Source organism: Euphorbia lathyris, chromosome 1, assembly GCF_963576675.1.
Source record: "Euphorbia lathyris chromosome 1, ddEupLath1.1, whole genome shotgun sequence".
Taxonomy (NCBI): domain Eukaryota; kingdom Viridiplantae; phylum Streptophyta; class Magnoliopsida; order Malpighiales; family Euphorbiaceae; genus Euphorbia; species Euphorbia lathyris.
In genome coordinates, this window is record NC_088910.1 from 101,129,298 (window position 1) to 101,151,428 (window position 22,131).

The 22,131-nt window shown below is 34.7% G+C and overlaps 4 protein-coding genes and 1 non-coding gene across 6 annotated transcripts; 2 read left to right on the forward strand and 3 right to left on the reverse strand.

The window, feature by feature from the left end:
* The first annotated feature begins 671 nt into the window (after positions 1-671).
* Positions 672-3,516, forward strand: LOC136209070 (pectinesterase 31). The gene is made up of 5 exons (XM_066000431.1): positions 672-1,035; positions 1,101-1,205; positions 1,453-1,530; positions 1,939-2,126; positions 2,926-3,516. The coding sequence occupies exons 1-5, from the start codon at positions 793-795 to the stop codon at positions 3,260-3,262; spliced, it is 951 nt and encodes a 316-aa protein (XP_065856503.1). The 5' UTR covers positions 672-792; the 3' UTR covers positions 3,263-3,516.
* A 463-nt stretch (positions 3,517-3,979) lies between these two features.
* LOC136209075 (uncharacterized) lies at positions 3,980-6,168 on the forward strand. The gene is made up of 5 exons (XM_066000446.1): positions 3,980-4,294; positions 4,382-4,468; positions 5,262-5,411; positions 5,499-5,696; positions 5,801-6,168. Exons 1-5 carry the CDS (start codon positions 4,100-4,102, stop codon positions 5,903-5,905), a joined length of 735 nt encoding a protein of 244 aa, XP_065856518.1. The 5' UTR covers positions 3,980-4,099; the 3' UTR covers positions 5,906-6,168.
* Positions 6,169-6,254: 86 nt separating this feature from the next.
* Positions 6,255-6,327, reverse strand: TRNAA-UGC (transfer RNA alanine (anticodon UGC)). Its single transcript has one exon. It is a non-coding gene; the product is annotated as a tRNA-Ala (tRNA).
* A 736-nt stretch (positions 6,328-7,063) lies between these two features.
* Positions 7,064-9,187, reverse strand: LOC136209081 (pentatricopeptide repeat-containing protein At5g15340, mitochondrial). Its single transcript, XM_066000456.1, is given in 2 exon segments — positions 7,064-7,512; positions 7,515-9,187. Coding segments are annotated over 2 exon segments (1,878 nt in total). The 5' UTR covers positions 9,022-9,187; the 3' UTR covers positions 7,064-7,141.
* Positions 9,188-11,749: 2,562 nt separating this feature from the next.
* On the reverse strand, positions 11,750-15,135 carry LOC136209092 (vesicle transport v-SNARE 11-like). Of its 2 annotated transcripts, XM_066000474.1 has the most exons (6): positions 14,977-15,135; positions 14,763-14,886; positions 13,777-13,835; positions 13,492-13,680; positions 12,417-12,587; positions 11,750-12,246 (listed from the first exon to the last, which is right to left on the reverse strand). In XM_066000474.1, the coding sequence occupies exons 2-6, from the start codon at positions 14,854-14,856 to the stop codon at positions 12,097-12,099; spliced, it is 663 nt and encodes a 220-aa protein (XP_065856546.1). In that variant the 5' UTR covers positions 14,857-14,886; positions 14,977-15,135; the 3' UTR covers positions 11,750-12,096. The 2 variants fall into 2 exon arrangements, with proteins under 2 accessions (XP_065856546.1, XP_065856538.1); XM_066000466.1 differs by having other exon boundaries at positions 14,763-15,101.
* Positions 15,136-22,131: the final 6,996 nt, after the last annotated feature.

The following is a 22,131-nucleotide window of genomic DNA, read 5'->3' on the forward strand; positions in this document are numbered from 1 at the left end:
AATCCACATTACAGGTGAATTAAAAGAATTAAAGGAAGAAGTAAGAGTCTTAAGAACAATGGTTAAAGAAGTAAAAGGGAAAACTATTCACATCAGTAACAGTAGTAGTGATAGTTCAGATAGTTCAGATACTCAAAGTGAAAATAAACTAAAAATCATTGGGTATATAGAAGAAGAAAATAAAGATGAAACAAAATTAATAGAAGAAAATCATCAAATAATGAAAGCATTAGAACAAATGAAGAACATTAATGCAATAATAGAAGAAGAACCAGAAAGTGATATAGAAAACAACGAATACAACAACAAATACACTAGGTATGAAGAATCAGATATAGGATCAGAAAATATAGTAAACGAAGATGCCGATAATTATCCAGAAGAAGAAATGATAGACCCCAATTTAGACGTAGTAACTAAAAGAGTACCTACGATTCCACAACATATACCTATAGGCCAACAAGGAGACTTTAAAGAATTTATAGGATCTATGTCTCAAGGATTAAATCCAAATGGATATTTTTTAGACTTAGATAATGTCTATGATGAACAAGAAATAAGTAGACGAATAAATGATTGGAATTTAGGAATGAACAAGAAATGATTTTTTTCCAACCCGACCCCATCCCTTATTCGATTCCCATGAATTTAAAGTTCCTTTCTTTATCCCTATTATCTTCAACCGCACCGCGTCATCTTTCCGCAATCAATTTCATCCCATTTCACTAACTCCCAGAAGACCTTATATATATACCGAGTGATTGCCTGCGTCTGTTTAAGGAGCACTATTCAATGGCTAGTCGAGTGCTTACTGTGGCACAGGACGGAAGCGGTGACTACAGGACAGTGCAGGAAGCAATAGACGTTGTACCACTCTGCAACAACTGTCGGACGGTTATTCGCGTGGCCCCCGGTGTGTATAAACAGCCGGTTTATGTCCCCAAGACTAAGAATTTCATTACTCTCGCCGGTTATTCACCGGAGGATACTGTCATCACTTGCGACAATACCGCCACCAAAATCGAACACCATCAGGTGAATTGTTTGCCTATTTTACCTATTTAGCTATCTGATGCTAAATAGGGTTTTTCTGTTTGCAGGCGGCTAGGGTAATTGGGACAGGAACATTCGGTTGTGGCAGTGCCATAGTGGAAGGGGAAGATTTTATTGCTGAGAATATCACTTTTGAGAATTCTTCTCCTGAGGTAAATATTGTTCTTAGATTCATTTTGCTGCAATTTTCCTGCAATTAGTTCAGTGACCACTAATCTGATCAATATTTACCAATTGGCTCTTGTAAATTTTTCATGACAAGTATTCGTTAAATTGTCAAAGTGATTTTTTTTTGTTTTTTGTTTTGCTTTTTGATATTTTTGGAAATTTCTAGTTAGTATATGAAGGTTGTTTAACGACTCAGCTCTTTCTCTTTTTGGATCTTTACCATTTCTCCAGGGTTCAGGTCAAGCTGTAGCTATAAGGGTTACGGCTGATAGGTGTGCTTTCTATAATTGTCGGTTTCTTGGGTGGCAGGTAGATTTTCATCGTATATCTTGTTTTAGCAACTTCATATTTATGTATATCTATTGGATAACTATATGATATAAGTGAAACTCAATGAGGAACATTTAAGCCATATGCATTTTGATTTCTTAAAACATGTATAAATGGAGATAAGGATTTAATTTTATCTGAATCAATAATTAAAATAATTGTCTAGTTTTAGGCATTCTGATCATAGGTATATAATCAGAACCAGACAAACTCCACAGATCACAAATATTTAGGATCTCATCCTAAAATTGGCAACTGAAAACAGTAGTTGAAGAGAAAAGATGAATATTATCATAGGAAGTATTTCAGATTTATGCACAGTTGAAGTCGAGGCAGCGTCTGTTTCCAATATGCCTGCAGCCAGCTTATTATAGAATTTGTGTGCAGGATACTCTGTATTTGCATTATGGAAAACAGTATCTGAAAGATTGCTATATAGAAGGAAGTGTGGACTTCATTTTTGGGAACAGCACTGCACTGTTGGAGCACTGTCATATTCATTGCAAGTCAGCAGGTTACATAACTGCACAAAGCAGAAAATCTTCTCAGGAGTCAACTGGATATGTGTTCTTGAGGTCTGTGGTTTATTCTCTTCCATTTTCTCTCTCTCCTCTCCTATTCCTTATTTTCCGGGCCCCTTAAGTGTTCAATCTTTGCAGTAGGACTTAAATGTGGAAATTTCCCTACATTGATAAATTGCATAGCTTGGCGATGATAATAACAAACGTAACATTGGATTATGATAAGATGAACAAGTTTTCTCACATTAACTAATGCTAGGACAAGCATTCTACATAAATTCTGTGCAGATCCTCGTCTGTTGAAGTGCTTTTTGACATCTACAGCCTTCTGTATTACAGTTATCTTAAATTCAATTCAATCATAGATTATGAAACATGTATCTTATGAATCCAAGTAGTGAAGCCAAAATCTGTAGTACGGAGCCAAACTGTTAGGGTTTTTGGAATTAATTGGGACTTTGAATTGCATCTATGCATATATATCACTGTATGAATTTTCTCTAGAGGAGGTTAAAGAATCTCCAACATGGATGAATAAGTTAAAACACCTTGTATAGAATTTTGATAATAGTTGGAGTTACAAAGAGTTACATGTGTGAGAGAGCTTATTAAATACAAGGTTGTATAACCTATGCTGCATGGAAGTGGAAACTGAAACGGACACGATAGACAGAAACCCTCTTGAAAAGAATTTTCGGAGCAACATTTTGTATAACTTTACTTTGAATTTTAATTTACTGTGTTGCCAAAATTAAATACAAGGTTGTATAACTCTCTTTATGGTGAATGTGAATTTTCTTTTTCTATTCTATGCTATTTTATCTTATAGAAACTAGCTATTGTAATTCTGCAGATGTGTTATAACTGGTAACGGAGGGAGTTCGTATGCATATCTTGGACGGCCATGGGGACCCTTTGGGAGGGTAGTATTTGCATATACATACATGGATCAATGCGTGAGACATGTTGGGTGGCATAACTGGGGCAAAGCTGAGAATGAGAGAAGTGCTTGTTTTTACGAGTACAGGTGTTTTGGACCTGGTAGTTGCCCATCAAAACGGGCGAATTGGGCGAGAGAACTGATAGATGAAGAAGCAGATCAATTTGTGATGCATGGTTTTATTGACCCTGATCCCCAAAGGCCATGGCTTGCCCAAAGAATGGCCCTGAGAATACCACATTCTGCGTAGAAGTCTTCGGCAAGAAAGGTAGAAGATTTTGGGAATAACCAGAGAAGTGAGGTAATGAAAGTTGAAGCTTGTGTAAACAAATAAATATGTACGATAAGTGCTAGTGCTGGCGGTGCCTGGGTTGGCTTATGTATAACAGAGTATGTATGTAGCTTCATTGCGAGTGAGCTGTGTTTTTCTGCGGAATCATCCTTCCAAGTTGGAGATGTTTTAGTATGATGTATAATAATGAGCTTGTTTATTTGCTTTGATGACTTTAATTTGCCTTGTTAAAATGTCATGGTTCCGGGCACTTTTGCATTATAGTGTTATAATTTGACCCTTATTGAACCTTTTTAATTTAATTAACTTGAACTATTAAATCAGATATAAAAACCTTCGCTTTTCCCCCTTTGGACAGTAGAGGATTTCAAAATGATAAGAATTAAAGTTGTTTAGAATCACAATTTGGATTGAATCATGGTTTTTAGTTTTGAAAATTAGTATTTTTGGAGCTACTACTTTCTCTTTTTACATCTAAAGATTAACAATAACCTTCCAAAAACTCTTTCATTCAATCAAAGAATAAATTTTGAGAATTAGAAACAATAAAGAAAAGCAAGAGAAAGGCATGTGAATTGTGATAGGGAATGGGTCCACAAGTTCAACATAGCACCAATAGGATTCAAGTGTCAACATTTGTAATCAGTAAGACATTGCCAAGTAGACAACATAAAATGCCCAATTAGGATATTCTTATCTTTCCTTTCCATCTTCCAATTTTGCCTTGACCTGTAATTATCTCTGGCTGGCACCACAGCAAGTTAATCTCATGGATTAAACTTAAAAAGAACAAAAATGGGAGAAGCTGCAGCAATTTCCTTGGGTCCATCAAGCCAACAACAATTGCTGATTGGGGTTTACGGAAGTGGAAAATGGAAGAAAAATGGAAGGCAATTCATAAAAAATCAGATGGCAATGAAGGGTCAGGGTCAGGGTGCTACCTACTCTTCAAGAATCTCAACGAATATCCCCCTCTATGAGTCTCCTGGGGTACCTTACCTTTTCTCTTCTTTAATCTCTCCTTTTTATTTCCTATACTTTCATGGGTTTAATTGGCGAGTGAAAGCATATTTGCAGGCTTCATTTGACAGATATTTGGAAGATAAGTCCAGAGTTTTCAAAGCTATGTTTCCTGACAACCGGAGGTTTCAACAACTTAATCAGGTTTATTCCACCTCCACCTCCTTCAATCCACACTTGCTATGCTTTTCATATTCACCTGGCAAATGCAAATTTTTCTGTAAATTCAGTGGAAAAGTCTCAATTTGGTCCCTGTACTTGTTATACCTCGTCATTTTCGTCCCTATTTTTTTTTGCATCATAATTCAGTTTGGTCCCTCTACTTTAATTCTGCAAAAATTTAACCTTCATTGAAGGTTTTGAAATACACCTACATTATTCGAGTAAATGCCTATTGAGTGTAGATTCGGTTCAATAGTAAGGTTGATACTCTTGTGGTACCTCCAATTGGATTCCATTCTTCTTTATGGGGGAAGTCTAAACAAAGTTTTAACGGACCCAAAAAAGTATCTTAGAAGAAGATGAGAATTGACTCGCATATATAAAAAGTCTTATACTTCACCCATTAATATATTTAACATGGAGCGGTATATAAACCCTCTCTACGATTTTGGGATTTTCGCTGATCTTAGCTTCGAGTTACCCCTCCTCCCTTAAATGTTTTGATAAAAAAGAAAAAAATCAGGAATAGTTTGACAACATGACATTTACCAGCCCATGTGATAACCTTTGTTCATGTCAAAATCTTGGTATGTTTCTTATGGTTGCATATCATATGATATAGATGCTAGAAAAATAATAATCTTGTTAATCGTATCACGTCGGTCAGGTTAGATCTCTGTTTAGTATTTGACATATTGATATAGTAATTTCTTGGCCCCTTAATATTTTTTTTTTTTTTTTTTTGATAGGGCCCCTTAATATTTTCATTTTGTAGGAAGAGTGGAGAATTCAAATGTTGCCAATCAATTTCTTGTTTCTCACCGTCTGGCCAGTGGTAGACATGAGATTGACAACTAAAACAGGCGGCCAAGATTATCCACCACAAATACCCCAACATATCACAAAACTTCTTCAGCTCCACATTGTAAGCTAAGCTGCATTCAACTTGTTATTCATCAGACAACAAACATTGTTAAACATTTGATCCTAATTATAAGCTATGCCAGTGCAGACAAGATGGAAACTTGAAGGTCTTGATCATGTTGTTGACCCATCTCAGTTTTCCCTTGGAGTGAATGGAGCATTATATGCTGATAGACTAGGACCACGAACGCGGCTCAAAGGCGAACTAGAGATGAATATAAGCTTCATTCTTCCTTCTGTACTCGCATTGATTCCCGAAGATGTTCGCAGAAATGTTGCAGAGACGGTCGGATCAGAAATCTTTATGCTCAAAATTGTTTAGTTTGGCATAGCTCTATATAACAACACACTAAGTTTTGTCTTTTGTTTTGTGTGATTGAGAAGGTACAGGTGTTAACAGGATTAGTGGAGAACATGAAGCACAAAGTTAATGGGAGCTTGCTTGCAGATTATAGCCGATTCAAAAGAGAAAGTCTTAATAAGAATCTGGTCTGAACAACTTCAACTGACATTGACATTGAATCATTCTAATGGCTAACCCATGGACAATCACTTCTTCATATTGGAGAGCAAAACAGAAAACAAATTCACTGTTTGTGGTGGAAAATGTTTAGCAGAAACTCAGTGATCTGTTCATATTTATTACTTTTAAAACATGATCAAAATATATGGATCAAGTTGCATTGTTTGTGGCGTGCCAATATGTATCTAGTAATTGAATATTTGATACTCAATCTAGTGAAGATCATTCTCTCTAATTTCTATTGGCATGCACATGTGACATTGTTGGAGTAAAGAAGAGCAAAAAGAAATGACAAATAAGGGAGAAAAAAATTTGGAATTGTGGAGATGCGGGGGATCGAACCCCGTACCTCTCGCATGCAAAGCGAGCGCTCTACCATTTGAGCTACATCCCCATGTGTGACTTGGCAAACCAAATTATATATCTACTGTATTTTGTTTCCTTTCGCAATCCAAAAAGCTGCTGATTTGTATGTTTTACCTTTTCAAAACAAAATGAATAATACGTCACAAATTAATAAAAGTCCATTTCATATTTGAATATTAAATATATGACTTATATTTGTTCTTAAATTTTATATTGTATTAGAACTTGAAGTATTTATTTAACTTTAGTTAATCTTGAATTTTATATTACGTTATTTAAAATTTTAAGTATTTTTTTTATTTAAATTTGTGAATATTTTTTTAAATTTATGATAAATTTATTTATTTATCATTTAATTAATATATATATATATATATATATATATATATATATATATAAGGGTAGATATATGGATATCTATTAATTATGTAAGAAGAGAATAAGATTAGAGTTGTATAATCATATAATGGAAAAGGTAGTTCAAAATAAAATATAAAAAAAGGTAAGAGTATAGATATACTATTGTCATCCGCACTCTAAAAGTACTTAAATTTCTTGAATTTACTTAAAATGATTTATTGATATCATGAACTTAGTTAAAGTATATACCCTTTGAATTGCTCAAATCTCCTCTTATTCTATAATTTAGTATCATCGGCAAGTCTAGAGGACTAGAGGACTAGTGAAGCATCCTAAAAAATCAGAAGTTCAATCAAAATCCAATTAAGAGAGGTTAATCAAACATCTTTTAATTTAAGCGATCAAATAGTTACAAAAGGATTGTGCTTGAATGAGAATTGCATCCCTTTAAATAACAAATATGATCCAAAGTCCAGATATGTTCACCAATAATCAGAACAAGAACATGAACCTTGCTTAAAACAATGAAAACGATTCCGATCCCGCACAACAATTTCTCTGTCATAAACATCAGAAGCAATTTTAATAGCAGTATGACAATCCTGACATATCCTCAGATTCTTGAATATATACAGACCTGATTTAGCTCTTGTGCTTATCAGCCCAAAACACAATGCCAGCTTCTCACTGTGACTAAACAATGCCCTTTCCTTCTCCTCCATCTCCACTCTATCACCACACAATACTTGGCAACCAGTGTTCGGCACATAACCGGCTGATCTTAATCTTCGAATCATATCATCCAGCATCACGTAAATCTCTCCGGCTCGTGGGTGTATTAAATCCCCTGGCTGAACATGTGAATTTGTCCATTCAGATGAATACTACTTATTCCTGGCACCTTCTTCACCCCCTTGCTCTTCAGGACTTGTCGAAACGAGTTAGCTTTATCGTGCTTTCCTGCTAAAGCATACATGTTTGAAAGCAATATATGATATTCGGTATTGTCTGGATCAATTTGAATTAAATCCTGAAGAATCCGCTCACCAAGCTGTAACTTTCCGTGGACACTGCAAGAACCTAGAAGTGACCCTAGAACAACCTCATTGGGTGGCATTGGCATCTTCTTTATCAAAACTCCGGCTTCTTCTAATTGACCAGCGCGGCCTAGAAGATCCACCATACAAGCATAGTGTTCAAGTTTAGGTGTCAACCCATACTCGGATTCGAGGTTGTCGAAAAAGTTCCAACCTTGATCAACTAAACCGGAGTGGCTGCAAGCACTTAGCACAGCCATGAAGGTCAAATCATCTGGTTTAGCTTCTCGAATCATCTTCGGAAACATATCCAGCACGAGTTTACCCTTTCCATTCATTGCGAGACCAGCTAAAATTGCATTCCATGTCACCACATTCCTTCTCGGCAGGTGATTGAACACTTTGTATGCCATGTTAATCCGACCACATTTTGCATACATGTCAACCAAAGCCGTGCCTACCATAATATCAATGTCTTTTCCCATTACTTTCATAGCATGAACATGAACCCATCTCCCAAACATTACATCTCCAGACTGTGTGCAGGCTGATAAAATTGAACAAAGTGTAACATAATTCAAACCTAACCCTAACCCTAACCCCAAAACCATTTGAGTTAAAAGAAGAAAAGCCTCTTTAGAAAACCCACTTCCCACATACCCAGAAATCATAATAGTCCAGCTAACCTCATTTCTGTCAGGCATTTCATCAAACACTTGTCTCCCATTCTCCACACCCTCCAAATTCACCACTCCTTCCAATAGTATGCTCCACGAGACTACATTCTGCTCACCCATCTCCCTAAACACTCTTCTAGCTTCACTAATTAATCCACATTTAACATAAACATTCGTTAACGCATTACACGACTTAACACTAAATTCCAGACCCAATTTCACTAGAGATGAATGTACCTGCCGGCCCATCTCTAAATCCCTGACCCGGGCACACAAGCTGAAAACGCAAACTAATGCTATATCATCAAGTGCAATGCCTTCTGAGCACATTTGTTTGAACAAAGAAAATGCGGCTGCAGGGGTGACGGCGTATTTAGCTAGACAGGACAAAAGGGAGGTCCAATCCGCCGTGTCTTTTTGTGAGTGAGGAATTTGGTTGAACAGGTGGAGTGCATTGGATATAATGCCGCACTGTGCATACATGTGGAGGATGACATTGGGGAGGAAGGTGTTTGGGTAGGCAGCAAGGCCCGTAGTGATGATGATGGCGTGCAGTTTCTTGCCTGCTGATAGAGAGGAGTGGCGTGCGCATGATCGGAGAAGATAACGGAAATAACGAGGTTGTAATGGGAAGGTGGAACATTTCATATGTGGGGAGCAGCAGATTAGAACGTTTTGTCCTAGAACTCAACATACAGCATTTCAGCCTAAAACATGGTATTTGCTTACAGTCTGCTTGGATGAAAGTTTGAGCGGGTAGGAGAGGAGGTTAACCTCTAAATCCCACAAAATTTTAATCTTTGGTCAGATTAAATTTTTTGTTATTTCAAATTTTCTACTTCTCGTTTAATCGTCATCTCAATTTAAATTTCTTTTCAAATAAAATTAACCAAATAATCTTCTTTTAATTAACCTCTTCTAACCGGTCTCAATTTAAATTTCTTTTCAAACAAAATTAACCAAATAATCTTCTTTTAATTAATCTCTTCTAATCCCAACAAAGATAATTCTTCTCTGGAGAGGAGGTTAACCTCTAAATTCCACAAAATTTTAATCTTTGGTCAGATTAAATTTTTTGTTATTTCAAATTTTCTACTTCTCGTTTAATCGTCATCTCAATTTAAATTTCTTTTCAAATAAAATTAACCAAATAATCTTCTTTTAATTAACCTCTTCTAACCGGTCTCAATTTAAATTTCTTTTCAAACAAAATTAACCAAATAATCTTCTTTTAATTAATCTCTTCTAATCCCAACAAAGATAATTCTTCTCTGGAGAGGAGGTTAACCTCTAAATTCCACAAAATTTTAATCTTTGGTCAGATTAAATTTTTTGTTATTTCAAATTTTCTACTTCTCGTTTAATCGTCATCTCAATTTAAATTTCTTTTCAAATAAAATTAACCAAATAATCTTCTTTTAATTAACCTCTTCTAACCGGTCTCAATTTAAATTTCTTTTCAAACAAAATTAACCAAATAATCTTCTTTTAATTAACCTCTTCTAATCCCAACAAAGATAATTCTTCTCTGTATGCTAAATCTAAGGGATAAGTACAAAAAAAATGCATATGGTATACCGGATTTGTGAACTTGGTCCTGTGGTTTTTTTTTTTGCAAACGGAGGTCTGTGCTAAACGCCGTTAGCAAACAGGAGCTAAATTGACTAACGGTGTTAAAATTCAAAGAGAAAAGAGTTAATTTGGTCTTTATATTTATTTATTTTATAAATTAACACCCCTAATTATCTAATTATCACAAATAAACCCCAAAATAAAAAATACCGTCTTTCCATCTCTTTTTAATTTTTTATTTTCCTTTTCTTTCTCTCTCCTCTCTCCTTTCTTTCTTTCTTCTTCTTTTTTTTTTAATTTTTTTTTTGAAATTTCCATTTAAGAACGTCTGGAACAGAAGAAAACTTGTAGGTTACAAAGGACACGAGATTACAGAAGAAAACTGGAAGTTTTTTTACAACATTTTCATGGAATACGCAGCCGGAGTGACTCTAATCAACGAAATTCGCCGGCGAGGAGGTGTAATTGAAGAATCAATGCTGGGACTCCGGTTTACATGGCGCCGGAGGTTGCGTGGGGAGAGCAGCAAGGGTTTGCTTCTGATTTATGGTCACTTGGGTGTACAATTATTGAAATGGCCACCGGAGAAACTCCATGGAAGAATGTTGCAGACGCTGTTTCTGCAATTTATCAAATTGGGTTTTCTGAGAAAGTCCCTGAAATTCCAGTGTTCATGTCTAGCAAAGGTAAAGACTTTCTCGCCAAATGTTTGATAAAAAACCCCAATGAAAGATGGTCTGCTAGTGAACTTCTAAAAGCCAAGCGCGGAAGCTCTCTCCTCCACCATAAAAGCCTGTTTCGGTTCGATATCGATCTCGAGAATCCGAATTCGGGGATAGAAGATGAGGCGGTGGAAGAATTGGTGGTTTCGTGGAATGTGGTGTTGGAAGGGTGGAGTGCGGTGTTTAGTGTGATAGAATGTGAAGGGAAAGTGGGATTGGGACATGGCGGCGGTGAAGGGTGGTTCTTGGTGGAGTGAGACGATGAGCAAAATGTCACACCCCTAATTATCAAAATAAGGTAAGTGTGGGGATATAAATTAATTTATACTTAATTTATACTTAGTGTATTATTATTATTATTATACTTAATTTAAAATCTCTATAAATTGTAATTATAAATTAATAGTGTTAGGATAATGAAATTTTATTAATTTGGATTGGATAAGAAGAAGTTATTATTAGATTATTATTTTGGGGTTTATTTGTGATAATTAGATAATTAGGGGTGTTAATTTATAAAATAAATAAATATAAGGACCAAATTAACTCTTTTCTCTTTGAATTTTAACACCGTTACAATTTTGCCTCTGTTTGCTAACGGCGTTTAGCACAGACCTCCGTTTGCAAAAAAAAACCATAGGACCGAGTTCGCAAATCCGGTATACCACAGGCATTTTTTTTTGTACTTATCCCTAAATTTAATTATGGATAAATAACTGATACATGTTGATCTTTATTTTTATTTTTTTCATGGGATGTTGTTGATCTTTATTACACTGAAATTAATAGTCGTAATTCACTATTTTTATGTTGAAATCCGAGAAGGAATCAAAACAGCAGTTAGCTTGTTGGATTTCCTCATGAGCTTTCTCCATTGAGATTTGAGCAGCTACCAGCCTCAAAAATACCCAAATTTTTTATTTTTACCGTTAAAGTTATTAACCAAACATTTGCAAATTGAGTCAGTCATTATCTCTATTCCACATGTACAAACATTAAAGAGTAGAATTGTATTATTTACGTAAACTTAATTTTCACTACCAACGTTAGGTTCTAGTGAAACTTGTTGTTTAAAAGCACCGTAGAACAACTCTGTTGATTTATTGACGAAAATTCCAACCTCACAAGCTACAACTTCCAGTTGCAAACTTTGGAGCTTACAGAGCATTTGCACGCAGAATAGAAGTTACACAGTCCTAGGAAACATTTCCTGATTCCCTAAGAAAATCCTTGAACAATAATGTGCCAACTAAGATGTTGAAATACACAGAAAAGGCCATATACATTTGAAGGGAAATCCAATATCAACGCCACTGGATAGAATGAATGAAAGTTAAAATTGCAAACTCATGGAATCAACGAAGGACAACACACAGAAAACTTATGTCCCCATAAAAACACTCGGAGCAGCAAACAAGAGTGTCTATGCTTATTTAAGTTTGATGTACAAGATCAAGCCGATTGCAACAACAAGGACTGCAATAACAGCAATAATAATCCACTTGTTCTTGTTCATCCTCCTTGTCATGTTACTCAACACTTTCTTGCTCTTCCCAATGTTGTCGTCCACGCCATGAAGCTGCCACACATCAAAACCATTAGATAAAGATGTGCTTAGTAAAAGCTTGTGAATATATTTGAGAAAATTGAACAAGTTAATGATTTGGTTCCATCATTAGGTCAATTAGTAATATTATTAGCACTCAACCCAAATAGATTGCAAAATCTACAAATCCAATAAAGGAATACCGTGTTATTGGCATTTAAGAGAGACTGTCTCTGTTGATGCAAATCTTGAAGAATTGAGACACCAAGATCTTCAGTTTCCAGCATGGTTCTTCTACTCTCTTTAATTCTATCACTGGAGTGATGTAATCTTTCTGTAGACATCATTAATCTTGACCTTTGATCAGCCGAGGCCTATTAAAGTTTCATCAAGTCAACACAATTAAGGGAGGATAAATCATATAATTGTCAACTGTATGCCTAAGGCATATTGATGAGATCAATAACAATTAGTAGCATGAAAATACCATTTGTAAGAGGAGTTCGAATTTCATATTGGCAACCTTAACAGCACAACCATATGAATAATTTAATACAACCCATTCAAAGAGATATAAAGAGGGGAAGGATCAAGGATGTATGCACAATGCAAAAACCAAATGTAACAAATATGTAAATCAATTAAATGTGATTATAAGGAGGAATGTGCACATTGTACAACCAAAACAGTTCTAAAATTAGGAAAAAATCTCAGGAAACTGGTATTTACAACAGTAATGTAATGAACATGAACAATTATAAATAAGAAGATTATAGAAAAGTTATATATTAAGAATAAAATGTCAAGTGTGCCAAGAATCTGTAAAAAGCATTGAAACTACATTAAGCTTCACATTGTTAGACATCCCACATTGCTAAATGATGAAGCTATATGGCTCCTTAAATATGTGAGGCAATCCTCACCCTTTGAGGTACCTTTTGGGGTGAGTTAGGCCTTTGTTTATATGGTATCAGAGCCATGGTTCAATGTTGGGGCTCCCGCTGATATTAGCGTCACGCACCAAATGAATTGGGCGTGAGGGGGGCGTGTTAGACATCCCACATTGCTAAAGGAGGAAGCTATATGGCTCCATAAATATGTGAGGCAATCCTCACCCTTTGAGGTATGTCTATTAGGCCTTTGTTTACACACATCAATAAATTATAGCGTGTATGACAAGATCATGAACTGGACAAATATTGCTTTAGAAGCAATAGACTAATGTATGAATTGGCATGGCAATTGGAACTACTTACAGAAATATAGAACTAGACGTACCGTCATAGTACCAGCCATTCCTGATTCCAAAAGCTCATCTCGAGCAGCTAGATTTAGGTTACCAGATGCAATCCTTTTAACTTCACTTTTCAGATTGTTCAGATCTGACTTATATTCTCTCAACTTAGCCAGAAGGACAGCCTTGACATTTGGCTGTAAACTTCTTGCTTCAAGGTCCATTTTGCGAATCTAGAAAGTTTTGACCAAGCATCAATGACAAAACAGAAAGACAAAGAAGATAAAGGAAAAAGCAATTCCGTTGTGAAAATATGTTGAGTAAAATACCAGAGATTCTGCATCCTCCAACCTAGCTTTAACTTCAGACAGCCTTTGCTTCTTTTGCTCTACAGGATAACCAGTATTTTACAATCAAAATAAACACATTCAATTCAACAAAAATACTACCAAAAGGAGAGTTTGAATCAAGGAAAATGATACTCCCTCCAATCCACAATAGAAGTCTTTTAAGGTTAATGCACACTAATTAAGAAATGCAATTAATTTTAAGTAAAAGACTTTGTTACCCTTGTAATAATTGCATCCACTAGTAATTTTATTGATTCCCAAGACAAAAAGTGAACTTAAATAGGGGTATATTTGGTAAAAGTAAATTAATGTGCATAGATTTAAGCAAAATGTCATGTATTGTGAAACAAAAAAAAACTCTCTAGAAAGACTTCTATTGTGGACCGGAGGGAGTATTATACATATAATTATACATATATATTAAAAGCACAATTGGGAGATTGAAATGCAACAAATGTACACATAGAAAAGTTCAAGTATACATTCAAATTGAAGCTATGTTCCCAGGCACAAAATGCCTACAACTTCCCAAGTTATGGCCAAAGCCTACAACAACCAAGCAAGCAATAATGCTTCATTCCAAAGAACTTCAAAGACAGGCATAGCACATGAAAATAGTCAATTATTCCTATGATCATCAAGTTCCACACAAATTGCAAGTGAAGTGATTCAGTTGACATACTTTCCTATTTTATAACATAGGATTCCTAAATGTTTCTCATATGGACGCAGATCCATCAAACAATTTGAATGGATCACATTTCAAACCCTCACAAACAAAAAGGGGAAAATGAGCTTCCAAATACAAGCTAAAGTTTCCTCGATTACAATAAAAAAAAAAAAAAAGCTGATAAAAAAAAATCAACAATTTCTTTATAATAAACCGATCAGCGATGAAGTGAGACCAGAATTAAAGAAATACATAATAAGATGATTCTTCTTCCATTTTCTAGATAACAATTTACCTCCATCAAGGGCACCAGCTGCAGTGCATTTCCTCGAAAGGTTCGCAGAGAGCTCGCAGTACTGTCGCTCATATCCTTCAAATACTTCACTCATCCTCTTAATTTTTCAGTCAGAAAAGTCGATCCGTAAAAACGCATGTATCAGAAATCCTAAACCTTATGCTAAAGATCGCTCGATAAAGTAGAAGAATCAGAAGTAATTCAGAGGCGTGACCTGGTATGATCGGAGAAGATGGTGGCGGAGATCGCCGGAGTGAGGCGTGGGACCGGAGAGAAGGTGGTGGCGATGCTTCGTGAAGGTCTGGTAAGAGCAGATGAGAATGCACGTTTTGTGTAGGGGGAAGAAGCTAAAGTGGTGTATAATTGGAGGAAGGATAAATGATAAGGTCACCCGGTGAGGTACGATAAGGGAGTTATTATTATTAACAGCTGTGAAAACTGAAAAGAGGAAAGCAGCTTAACTTTTTAAGCGCTGTTATGTTTACAGTTATGGGGCTAGCCCAACTCGGTGTTGTTGCTAATTAGAGGTTATATTAACAGGGTAAATTACACCAATGTCCAATGAACTTTTACTCATTTTTAGACCAGGACTATTAACTTAAAAATGTAATACAAAACTCATTCAATACTTTTTAATATTTTAGCCACTAAATTTTAACCAATATTCTAAAACGATGGTTTACGGTAAGCAATTCTAATTCTTTAAAGTCACGTAGCTGTTGTTTGGGTAGAAGAAAGAAAATGAATTTTTAGAGAAAGAAAACTCTCAAGATGGAAAATAGTGATTTTGAAAAGAAAAATGTAATCCTCTTCAAAAAAAACAAAAAAAGATTTCATGTTAAATATCATTGTACACTAACTTTAATTTTTGAACATTTTCATTTTAAAACCATTAAAGGTGAAGTTAATCGACCATAATATTAAAAAATGTAAAATTGAATAGCTTTTATGTTATATTTTGAAGTTTAGTATCTATACATGAACATGAGCAATGTTCACTGTTCATGGATGTAATTTATCCTATACAGTAAAATATTTATAAATTAATACTATATAAGTTAATAATCTATTTAAAATAATAATTTATTATGGCCCCGACTTGAGCCAGTACAGTAAATTAATACTCGATTACAAATTAATAAAATTTCATGGTCCCAACATTATTAATTTATAGAGGTTTTATTGTATTCATATTTACACTTTAAGTTAAAAATATTTTAAAATTATAATTTTATTTGTTTAAATGTTTTTTCATTGAATTTTTTCATTTTTTTATTTTATTTAAATAATTATAGATTAAATTTTAGAAATCAATTTTTATGGATCTACTTTGATGAGGATGAAGGAAGTTTGACTTCCTTCTTCCTCCCACCGGATTAGGTATCTGTATTTTTTTTTTGTTATTTTTCTAGTTGGTGTTCATATATTTTATCAAAACTCTTTATCTGTCTGAATTGTATCTGCTCTCTATTATTCTTTCGTTTATACTTTTTCGGATTTAACAAGAGCGGAAACGGTTTATCTAGTCAATCTACGTGGTTGCAACAAAATAAATGACTCATATTCGAATATTCGAAATTGCCTAAATGACGAAGATTGGACTACATATTTGGATTTATGAGAAGTATATGTTTTATTGTTTTTCTGTTTTATTATATCTTTTATGGTTTTTTTTTGCTCTTTTCTTGTAGTCGTTTTCATCCTTCGTGGATCTTATATTGACTCTAGCTTGTACTTATTTGAAGTTTTATTCCTTACCTAATATAGAAGAAGATATAATTGAACGATGTAGAAGTAAGCTAGTAAGCAAGTCAACCTTACCTACTACAGATGTCAGAGTTATATATATAAAACTAAGTATACTTTCTATTATTCTATTAGGTTACACTAGTGCGTGCACTATATCTTCTTTTCTATTAGGTAGTTCTTTTTTAATCTAACGAAGATATAAGTGTTTTTCTAAAAAAAAAGTCATTGATAATTAAAAGTGACTAATAATTAACAGATCATAATATTTAACTAAAAAGTAATAAGTTAAGCAATTCTCTAGCCGCACTTGAGAAACCCTACACATGAACGTTGAATCCCCACCGGACAACGGCATGGCAACATAGACACTAATATGGAACAACTGGAACCTAATATTGTTACTAAATAGTTTAGAACAATCAAATTCTTTATAGAATACTTCTTCTTTATAGTTGAGAAGAGAATGATTAGTTGTGAAATATAGTAGTTTTAATTAAAATAATTATGTGAAAATAATAGACAGATTAAAATTCCTACTTGCAGTTCTTAAAGGACAGGCATGAAGTACAACTAAAAAAGGTGGTGAAAAGTCATACTTCTCATTGTTAATGATATCAAGGTTGTAGGCTTATCTTTTACTAAATTCAATTGAGTCATGTGTCCTGTTCCAACCTTCCCTAGAAATACTAAATGGAATACTTTTAAATTAAGTTCTTAGGTTTCCAACCTGATGATTTTCGGCCTTCAAAATAGGTATTTACACAGTATAGAAAAAGTAACTTAAATAATTGTCTTGATAAGAAAAGAGATGGAGTTGGCAGTTTGTCTTGACTCTTTTGGTATTTCAGAAAGTAATCTACACAATAGACAAACTTATCCATACCTCATCATAGAAACAAAACAACAATTACATTAAAGGCTCCAAAGATGCTCTTTTGCAAAAGAGGACTAAATAAAAAAAAAATCAGGCCTATGATTTTCACCCAACTAGTGATCTTCAACCTTCACATTTTAGTCTTTCTTCTTCCTTGATTTTTTTCTGCTAGAAAACAGATGCATACGCCTAGAGAACATGTAGACCCCCGTTAAGAATAGTCTGCGAAATAAAAGTGGTTTATAAGGATTTAAGGCTTATAAATAGAAACATTTAAGCTCCCAATACACCCTAAAACCCATGATTTATGATGTACAATTTGTTGAAAAATTAACTATTAAGTTAAAATAAATAGATAAATAAAGAAATAAAAAAAAATGTCAAACAAGTTGTGCCATGATTTATGGACACAAATCATGGCACATATGAAACCTTGACTTTCTCAGCTAATTAGTTGAAAAATTCTTTAAGAATATGGCTATATAAGGCCATGGATTTAGGATGCCAATGAAATATGGAAGTTGAGTGAGAGCAATCTAATTTTGCAAAATGTGAGGCAAGGTTTTGCATTGTGAGTTTGAGAGTGTAAGAAACAAAAAAGAAAAAAAAGAGAGGGAAAGAAAAATGTAGAGTGAGAGGAGGTAAATTGTGTCTTGTGAATTTTTTAGAGTTTATTTTAGAGGGTAGTTTAATTATTTAAGGAGAGAAAAAAATAGTAAGATAATTATTTTGGGGTATTTTCGGAAAACACCTGAGTTTCTAGAGAACACCCTCTTGTAAACCTTATAAATTCAATAAAATTGTATTATTGCTTCCGCTAAATTGTCGCAATCCAGAAAAATTTCCAACAGTGGTATCAGAGCTATGGTTCAATGTTGGGGCTCCTGCTGATATTAGCGTCACGCACCAAATGAATTGGGCGTGAGAAAATGGAGAAAATGAGCGAGCAGTTGAGAGAGTTTTATTTGCCCAAGGTTCTAAAGAAAAAAAATTCTCAATGTGATCATTGCAAAAGGCATGGTCATGATGAGAATGACTGCTGACACAAGGGGAAGCCAAAATATTTCAAGTGTAAGAAATTTGGACACGTGCAATGGAATTGCAGGAACAAGAGAGAAGAAAGTGTCAATTTGACACATAATGTTGACGAAGAAGAATTTGCTTAATTTGGAGAGAAGTGCTCCAATAGTTTAAGGTTGATGAAAAGTGCATCAATAAATTGATTCGGTGAGAAGTGCTCCGAGAAGTTGTTTGCAGAGAGAAGTGCTCCGTTTACAAGGTGATGATGGGAAGGTACATCATTAAAAAAATTGAAAGTTTTAAATTAATAGTTAAGAGGAAGATTGTTGAAAAATTAACTATTAATTTAAAATAAATAGATAAATAAAGAGATAAAAAAAAGGTCAAACAAGTTGTGCCATGATTTATGGACACAAATCATGGCACATATGAAACCTTGACTTTCTCAACTAATTAGTTGAAAAAGTCTTCAAGAATATGGCTATATAAGGCCATGGATTTAGGGTGCCAATGAAATATGGAAGTTGAGTGGGAGTAATTTAATTTTGCAAAATGTGAGGCAAGGTTTTGCATTGTGAGTTTGAGAGGGTAAGAAAAAAAAAATAAGAGAGGTAAAGAAAAATGTAGAGTGAGAGGAGGTAAATTGTGTCTTGTGAATTTTTAAGAGTTTATTTTAGAGGGTAGTTTAATTATTTGGGGAGAGACAAAAATAGTAAGATAATTATTTTGGGGTATTTTCGGGAAACACCTGAGTGCTACTATTTTTGTTTTATCTCATTGTAACTCTAGAAAGTTTCTAGAGAACACCCTCTTGTAAACCTCATAAATTCAATAAAATTGTATTATTGCTTCCGCTAAATTGTCGCAATCCAGAAAAATTTCCAACACAATTTACACCTATCACTTTCGCTTACATATGTTGAAGGAACAAGATGATGCCATGAAAAATACTAAAAGAAAATACTTTTAAATTAAGTTCTTAGGTTTCTGGCCTGATGATTTTCGACCTTCAAAATAGGTGTTTACACAGTATGAAAAAAGTAACTTAAATAATTGTCTTGATAAGAAAAGAGATGGAGTTGACAGTTTGTCTTGACTGTTTTGGTATTTCAGAAAGTAATCTACACAATAGACAAACTTATCCATACCTCATCATAGAAACAAAACAACAATTACATTAAAGGCTCCAAAGATGCTCTTTTGCAAATGAGGACTAAATAAAAAAATTAGGCCTATGATTTTCACCCAACTAGCGATCTTCAACCTTCACATTTTAGTCTTTCTTCTTCCTTGATTTTTTTTCTGCTAGAAAACAGATGCATACGCCCAGAGAACATGTAGACCCCCGTTAAGAATAGTCTGCGAAATAAAAGTGGTTTATAAGGATTTAAGGCTTATAAATAAAAACATTTAAGCTCCCAATACACCCTAAAAACCATGATTTATGATGTACAATTTACACCTATCACTTTTGCTTACAGATGTTGATGTCACAAGCAGACGCCTTTTTAGGTTCGAAAATTCCTAGTTGGGGGAAGAAGGGTGTCGTGAAAAGGTTAAAGCATTATGGTGTTAGTTTAGGGGTACAAACCTATTACAAAGGAAGAAAAACTGCAGTGTTGCTCTGTTTGACTAAGGAAATCAGCTCTGTGATAGGTTCAATGATCAAATTGCATATTGTAGAAGGGTTTTAGTAAAGATCAAAACTGACCAGTTTGTGTAAGAGCAGTTCCAATTTGCTCGTTCAAGGCTTGATGTTATTTTACTAAAGCAAGAAGTTTACTGGAGGCAGAGGTCGATGAAGCTCTGGTTACAAGCATGGGACCTGGAATTCCAAATTTTTCCACTCGACAACCAATAACAGGAGGAAGAAAAAATTAGTTCATTTCCTAAAAGACGATTCTAGCTCTTAGATCGAATGGACTTTGGGTTAGAGTACACTTCTCCATTATTAGCTTAATAAGATTTTTTATTCTAATGGTTGTGACCATGTTTTTATCCTCAATAATGTCCACGCTAAGATTTCCTCGGACATTAATGATCATCTTTTGAGGCCATCTACATCAGATGAAGTCAAGTTAGCGGTTTTTTTAATTAATCCAGAAAAAAGTCATGGACATCACTGTTGGTCCCGTGTGATTAGTTCCAAGGGGGGGGGGGGGGGGTTAGGAACTAATATAACTTTTTCGCTTTAATTACACTGACTTAATTCAATTCTTTGAGTTTCACAACTCAGTTTTGGTCAGCACGGCCGAGTGAAGCGTAAGACGGCTTTAGTCAGATACTGACTAGAACTGTTTTACTTGTGAGTTGGGAAATGACACTTTTGCGGTCAGCTTCCAACTCAGCACTCTGATTTACTCAGTGTCAGCTTAAACAATTTATATACTGAGTAAATATAGCAAGCAACACATACAGATATATATTGAAAGAGAGTTAGAAATTACTCAGCACGACTTATCCTGGTTCGGCCTCTCCGCCTACGTCCAATCCCCAGAATCCCTCCGGGCTTTTTAAATCCAATACTGAGCTCTTTAAAGGTAGAGCGCAAACCGTTTACAAGGCAGTTGAATATGCAAGAGTACCGTCCTCTATTCGTCTACTCAACTCCACTAAGAGCTACAACCCAGCACTTAGATTTTGTCTACCACTGAGTACCAAACCGAGTACTCAGCACACTCTTTCAATACTATGATTGATATAAGATTGTTCCCTTTCAGACAAAGAACACTTTAGATGATTACAAAGAAAATCACTCTAGCATTTTCACAGGAATAAAAATTTGGTGTAAGATGTCTTTCTTGTATTGATGTGCTTTTTGTATGTATGCTTTTTTGTTCTCTTTTTGTTTTCACAATCGGCAAAGGATCCAAGAAGTATACTTGTCCTTTTATAGTTGTATTCTGAAGACTTGTTCGTTTGAATTCTGGATTTGTCCGTTGAATCCAAACGGCTCCTTTTTGAGACAAGGCTCTGGTCAGCTTCAGATTTGCAGGCCAATCATGTCGTCTGAATTCCGTAGGCGTCAGGTTTGTCTTCTTCTCACAGGTTTCATCTTTTTGTGCCAGTTTGTCTTTTAGCAAAAGTACAGTTGACCCATGCATCTTGAAATTAGCTTTTGCATAATTCCAAGGTTTCTATTATTGGTGCAGACAGTTGTCGGATCTTGTCTTTTAGCAAACAGATCATTCACGATGTCCTAAAGATCACTCAGCTTGTCTTTGATAACCGTTGTTTACGATTGTTGCTAATACAAATACTGAGTTCTCTTTTACTCAGCTTCCATGGTCAGCTTTGTTCTGCAAGACAGAGTTCTTAAGAAGACTTCTTTACTTTTGATACTGAGTTGCGTTCCACTCAGCTTCGCTGATTTGTTTGATCTTTAAGCTTCTGTTCTGAAGATCTTCTATTATGCTGAGTTATACTTCACTCAGTTTGTGCTGTTTTCTCATGCTGACTTCGTCCTGTCTTACTTTTTAACTCCATTTGCATTTATATTTATACTCAACATTGAACAAACATATTAGTACAATTAAATCAAAGCACTTAAATTTAATCGTCCCTTAATCATGAATTAACTTAAATAATTTTGTCAAATCAAAATCATGTGGAAAGGTGTTTCAACAAACTCCCCCATTTTGATGTTGGCAAAATATTTAATTGATGGAACTCAGCATTAAGATTCCCTATGGTTGAAATTCTTTTTATGCTTCTGAAATTACTCCC

What these genes read in the sequence shown, in the direction of transcription:
- LOC136209070 (XM_066000431.1), top strand. Translation starts at nt 793, where the DNA reads ATGGCTAGTCGAGTGCTTACTGTGGCACAGGACGGAAGCGGTGACTAC. An exon ending in GTCGGTTTCTTGGGTGGCAG is followed by an intron (nt 1,531 to 1,938) that starts GTAGATTTTCAT and finishes ATTTGTGTGCAG; the next exon opens with GATACTCTGTATTTGCATTA. An exon ending in ACTGGATATGTGTTCTTGAG is followed by an intron (nt 2,127 to 2,925) that starts GTCTGTGGTTTA and finishes GTAATTCTGCAG; the next exon opens with ATGTGTTATAACTGGTAACG.
- LOC136209075 (XM_066000446.1), top strand. Translation starts at nt 4,100, where the DNA reads ATGGGAGAAGCTGCAGCAATTTCCTTGGGTCCATCAAGCCAACAACAA. An exon ending in GGTTTCAACAACTTAATCAG is followed by an intron (nt 4,469 to 5,261) that starts GTTTATTCCACC and finishes TTCATTTTGTAG; the next exon opens with GAAGAGTGGAGAATTCAAAT. An exon ending in GCAGAAATGTTGCAGAGACG is followed by an intron (nt 5,697 to 5,800) that starts GTCGGATCAGAA and finishes GAGAAGGTACAG; the next exon opens with GTGTTAACAGGATTAGTGGA.
- LOC136209092 (XM_066000474.1), bottom strand. Translation starts at nt 14,856, where the DNA reads ATGAGTGAAGTATTTGAAGGATATGAGCGACAGTACTGCGAGCTCTCT. An exon ending in TGGAGGATGCAGAATCTCTG is followed by an intron (nt 13,681 to 13,776) that starts GTATTTTACTCA and finishes AAAACTTTCTAG; the next exon opens with ATTCGCAAAATGGACCTTGA. An exon ending in GAATGGCTGGTACTATGACG is followed by an intron (nt 12,588 to 13,491) that starts GTACGTCTAGTT and finishes AAACTTTAATAG; the next exon opens with GCCTCGGCTGATCAAAGGTC.